The sequence below is a fragment of the Moschus berezovskii genome, chromosome 9 (genome assembly GCF_049115385.1).
Source record: "Moschus berezovskii isolate FMDL1 chromosome 9, NW_MosBer_1.0, whole genome shotgun sequence".
Classification (NCBI taxonomy): domain Eukaryota; kingdom Metazoa; phylum Chordata; class Mammalia; order Artiodactyla; family Moschidae; genus Moschus; species Moschus berezovskii.
Genome location: NC_142468.1, coordinates 77,631,011 through 77,636,418, shown reverse-complemented (window position 1 = coordinate 77,636,418; position 5,408 = coordinate 77,631,011). Strand labels below are relative to the sequence as shown.

The following is a 5,408-nucleotide window of genomic DNA, read 5'->3' as shown; positions in this document are numbered from 1 at the left end:
ACAAGGGCGTCCCCTCACCCCTAGATGCAGGTGGTGCACTTTTCACACGAAGAGATTTTTTTCCTGCTTTCAGGGAGACAGAAAGAAGGATCAGAGTGTCTCCCTTGCATTGACCATTTCTTAAGTTACTTTAATTCAAAATAATCAGTATGCTAGTGAGGCACATTTTGAGGTGGTCTACACTGGGCCTTCAAATTTTCATAGCAATAAATTATCCTGTACACTGGATAAGCACACTGCCAATTTAGAGACAATTGTACAGATAAGCCACAGATCTCAATTTCTCCAGAACAACCAGGATTATTTTTATCTAGACCAGGATGATGGGTTAATAGAAAAAAAGGAAATATTTTAAGTAAGCAGGTTTTTAAAAACTTTTTAGGCAAACATTCCCTAAGGTATAATTTAAGTACAGTAAATGTATTAATTTTTGTATAGTTTAATAGTTCAATAAATTTTGAAGAAAAAAGACACTTGTAACCATTACAGACGAGATATGGAATGTTTCTTGCCTTAAAAAACTCTGCCATTCCTTTTTGCTGTCAATTTCCATCTTACCACCTCCCCCCATTCAAATAAAAATTTGAAGAATTGTAAAAAGTTCATACGCCTCATGTGAATCACAAACAAATGCAGGGCAGGACAGAGTGCTGCAGGAGAGAGCAGTTAACAGGAGCACAGGACAGAAGAGAGCAGTGTGGCGCCAAGGTTTCGGTGTTGGCACTTAATGATTTATAGAAGGATAAAGGGTGGAAGGGGCCTCCCCAGTGGCTCATGGGTAAAGAATCCATCTGCAGTGCAGGAGACGCGGCTTCAGTCCCTGGGTCAGGAAAGACTCCCTGGAGTAGCGCATGGCAACCCCCTCCAGTATTCTTGCCTGGAGCATCCCATGGACAGAGGAGCCTGGCCGGCTACAGTCATAGGTCACAAAGAGTCAGAAACGACTGAAGCGGTAGCACGCATGCAGGTGAAGAGTAGAGGAGCTTTCTTCATTTGTGGGAGAGTAATGGTGTAGCACAGAGGTAGAATTCACAGGTTTTGTGGGAGAAGAACTGGGAATAAACTCTCTACTCTCCCAGGTACTACAGGCACAGGAGATGAAGACAGAAAACAGCACAGTGGTGACAGAATTCATTCTCCTTGGTCTGACCCAGTCTCAAAACATTCAGCTTCTGGTGTTTGTGCTAGGCTTAATTTTCTACCTCATCATCTTCCCTGGAGATTTCCTCATCATCCTCACCATCAGGTCAGACCCCGGCCTCACGGCCCTCCTCTACTTCTTCCTGGGCAACCTGGCCTTCCTGGATGCATCCTACTCCTTCATTGTGGCTCCCAGGATGCTGGTGGACTTCCTCTCTGAGAAGAAGGTGATCTCCTATAGAGGCTGCATCACTCAGCTCTTCTTCTTGCACTTCCTTGGAGGAGGGGAGGGATTACTCCTTGTCGTGATGGCCTTTGACCGCTACATTGCCATCTGTCGTCCTTTACACTATTCAACTGTCATGACCCCTAGAGCCTGCTATGCCTTGCTATTGGCTCTGTGGCTTGAAGGCTTTGTTCATTCCATTATCCAAGTGGCCCTCATCCTGCGCTTGCCCTTCTGTGGTCCAAACCGACTGGACAACTTCTTCTGTGATGTGCCGCAGGTCATCAAGCTGGCCTGCACTGACACCTTTGTGGTGGAGCTCCTGATGGTCTTCAACAGTGGCCTGCTCACCCTGCTGTGTTTCCTGGGCCTACTGGCCTCCTATGCAGTCATCCTCTGCCGTGTAAGTGGGTCTGCCTCTGAAGGGAAGAGCAAGGCGCTGTCCACATGCACCACTCATGTCATTATTATACTTCTCATGTTTGGGCCTGCCATCTTTATCTACACTCGTCCCTTCACAGCCTTATCAGCAGACAAGGTGGTTTCCTTTTTCCACACAGTGATCTTTCCTTTGATGAACCCTGTGATTTATACCCTTCGCAACCAGGAAGTGAAAGCTTCCATGAGGAGGATATTGAGCCAGCATGTGTTTTTCTGGATTGGTTTTATAATATGAAGTCATGAAGGGGAAATTCTGGCTGCAAATCTTTCATTCATTTAACAAATACTGCTTTTCATTGAATGCCTTCCATTTTTCATGTACTACTATAACTATTGGGACTTCCCTGGTGGCTCAGATGGTAAAAGTGTCTGCCTACAATGTGGCAGACCTGGATTCGATCCCTGGGCTGGGAAGATCCCCTGGAGAAGGAAATGGCAACCCACTCCAGTATTCTTGCCTGGAAAATCCCATGGATGGAGGAGCCTGGTAGGGTACAGTCCATGGGGTTGCAGAGACTCGGACACAACTGAGAGACTTCACTTCACTTTATTGTAACTAGTGGGGGAAAGTTATGCATAACAAGAGAATACACTTTGTGTGTTTAGAGAACATAAAAGAAACACCAGAATGGTTGCAGTATAATGAATAAGTGTGAGAGATTTTAGGTGTTAATTTATATGTAAGGGTCAAATAACTGAGGTCTCGGGCTAAGATAAGAAGTTCTATTTTATTCTAATTGCAGTAAGAATTCACTTTTAATACTTTAAGCAAGAGAGTTGACTTATCTGAAATAGTTTCTTCTATGATTTAGAGGAATATCATCAGGATTCTAGACAGAGATCAATAACCAGCAAAACATCATTAAAAGCCAAATGTTATGCTGCAGACTTGTTTTGAGCTGCTTGAAAAGTTTGAAAATTCTTGAAAACATATATATTCTTCCTCCCTCAATGTTGGTAGACTGACATGAAAGGAAAATAATTGGTTTTATGGAAAAATACCATGCAATTATTTCACTTGATTGTTTTTCAGAGCTTCCTGATCATTACTAATGAGCTATTACAAATCCTCCCTGGATGTTAAAATCTGCTCTCAACTGATTTCAATCTGATTACGAAAATGATACTTATTGGTATTGTTTTCTGTTGGAGATTACATAAACCACTCTAGTTATTTTCAGTATAGTGGGGTTTAATGTGGGAAATTGGGTACTTATAAAATCTTTTATGGAGTAGGAGACCATTATACGTGCTGGGCTATAGACATTTAAACATATATTAATAAAGAAATAGAGAATCCAACAGCTAATACTGAGATTAATTTTTAAAAAATTGACAGTATGTGTGAGCTGTTGTCTGTAGAGATGGGCTTCCCTGGTGGCTCAGACAGTAAGGAATCTGCCTTCAATGCAGGAGACCTGGGTTTAATCCCTGGGTTGAAAAGAGTCCCTGGAGGAGGGTATGGCAACCCATTTCAGTATTTTTGCCTGGAAAATCCCATGGACAGAGGAGCCTGGTGGGCTACAGTCTGTGGGGTCGCAAAGGGTTGGACACAAATGAGCGACTAAGGCTTACAGGATATTTGAACAGCACTATCTACAAATTTGACTTAGTTGCTATTTATAGACTACTGTGCTCAACAGTGACAAGCAAATGTTCTTCTCAAGTGCATCAGTCATTCTCAAAGATATATCATAGCCTAGCCCATAAAAGTCTCACTGTATTTCATATAGAATACATGCTCTGACCACAATGAATCTAAATTGGAAACGACTGAGAAGAGAAACATATTCCTCAAATATGTGCAAATATATTCACATGCTTTTAATAACTTAATGTATACCCAAAGGAAATACAGGGGATATTAAAAATATTTTCCTTTAATAATCTATCTTCTAGAAGTGTGATTATTTCTTGAATAACTGTTTGGCAGATACATCAGATGAACAATTGGGTCTGAAGCTTCCTTTGTGGGAAGATTTTAAAGTACAAATTAAATTTCCTTGGTAAATATACAGCTATTCAAGTTATCTGTTTCTTCATGAGTTATTTTTGGTAATTAATGGTCTTAAGATTTTGTGCATTAGAGCTAAGTTATCAAATTTATTGGCATGAAACTGCTCAGAATGTTCCATTAGCATTCTTTTAATTTCAGTAATATTAATAATAAATGCTTTTTAACTACTGATATTACTAATTTGTGTAATCTCTTTTTCCCCTTGAAAATGTGTCTAAATTTTTATGAATTTTATTGTTCTTTACAAGGAACTAACTTTTGGATTCGTTTATTTTTCTCTATTTAAGAAATTTATATATTTCTTCCTTTACCTATATTATTTTGTTTCTTCTTTCTTTGGATTTAATTTCATGTTTTTTCCCTAAATTTGGAGGTTAAGTTATTGATTTAAATTCTTTCTTATAAACCATTTAAATGAAATCAGTTGATGCTACAAATTTCCCTCTGCTGCTGCTGCTGCTAAGTCACTTCAGTCGTGTCCAACTCTGTGTGACCCCATAGACGGAAGCCCATCAGACTCCCCCATCCCTGGGATTCTCCAGGCAAGAACACTGGAGTGGGTTGCCATTTCCTTCTCCAATGTGTGAAAGTGAAAAGTGAAAGTGAAGTCTCTCAGTCGTGTCCGACCCTTAGCGACCCCATGGACTGCAGCTTACCAGGCTCCTCCATCCATGGGATTTTCTAGGCAAGAGTACTAGATTGGCTTGCCATTGCCTTCTCTGACAAATTTCCCTCTAAGCACTACTTTATCTACATATTGCATACTTTTTATGTTGTGTTCTCATTTGCATTCCATTAATAATATATCCTAATTTTGACTTTGATTTTCTTACTCTTGGGTTATTCAGAGTGTGTTTTTCCCCAAAGTTTTGAGAATATGCCTAATACCTTTCTAGTTTAATTCTATTGTAGTCTAAGAACATATTTAATATGATCTCAGTTTTTAAAAGTTTGAAATTTGTCCTATGTCCCAGAATAAATCTATCAGATTAATACCTGTCATGTTGAATGCCATCATTAAGTTTTGAATTGAAAACATAAGAGTATACTTTTGAAAAATATTGAAAAATTCTCATGATATATCTACAGGACACAGCAACAATAGCTCAACGTAGCTGCTGCTGCTGCTGCTAAGTCGCTTCAGTCGTGTCTGACTCTGTGCGACCCCATAGAAGGCAGCCCACCAGGCTCCCCCATCCCTGGGATTCTCCAGGCAAGAACACTGGAGTGGGTTACCGTTTCCTTCTCCAATGCATGAGTGTGAAAAGTGAACGTGAAGTCGCCTAGTCATGTCTGACTCTTTGCGACCCCATAGACTTCAGCCTACCAGGCTCCTCTGTCCACGGGATTTTCCAGGCAAGAGTACTGGAATGGGGTGCCATTGCCTTCTCCACAACATAGCCGAGAAGTTGTCAATTGTATCATCAGTTAGATATATCCTTTATGTGTGGTGTGAAATAGCAGTCTCATGGATTATCTCCTGAATTTCTTCCAATGAGTTATAAATTTAATCAAATATAATCTATTAGAAATTACCCACTTTTCCAATCTTGCCTCTCACTGTTTCAGCACAGGAAGGGGGTC

At 40.4% G+C, this 5,408-nt stretch overlaps 1 protein-coding gene across 1 annotated transcript; it reads left to right on the top strand.

Moving 5' to 3' along the window:
* Window positions 1-1,058: 1,058 nt before the first annotated feature.
* Window positions 1,059-2,042, top strand: LOC148776536 (olfactory receptor 4N2-like). Its single transcript, XM_088840196.1, has one exon. The coding sequence runs from the start codon at window positions 1,098-1,100 to the stop codon at window positions 2,040-2,042; it is 945 nt and encodes a 314-aa protein (XP_088696322.1). The 5' UTR covers window positions 1,059-1,097.
* The last annotated feature ends 3,366 nt before the right edge of the window (window positions 2,043-5,408 follow it).

Bases quoted from the DNA above. Each gene is read 5' to 3' on its own strand.
- LOC148776536 (XM_088840196.1), top strand. From the start codon at position 1,098: ATGAAGACAGAAAACAGCACAGTGGTGACAGAATTCATTCTCCTTGGT.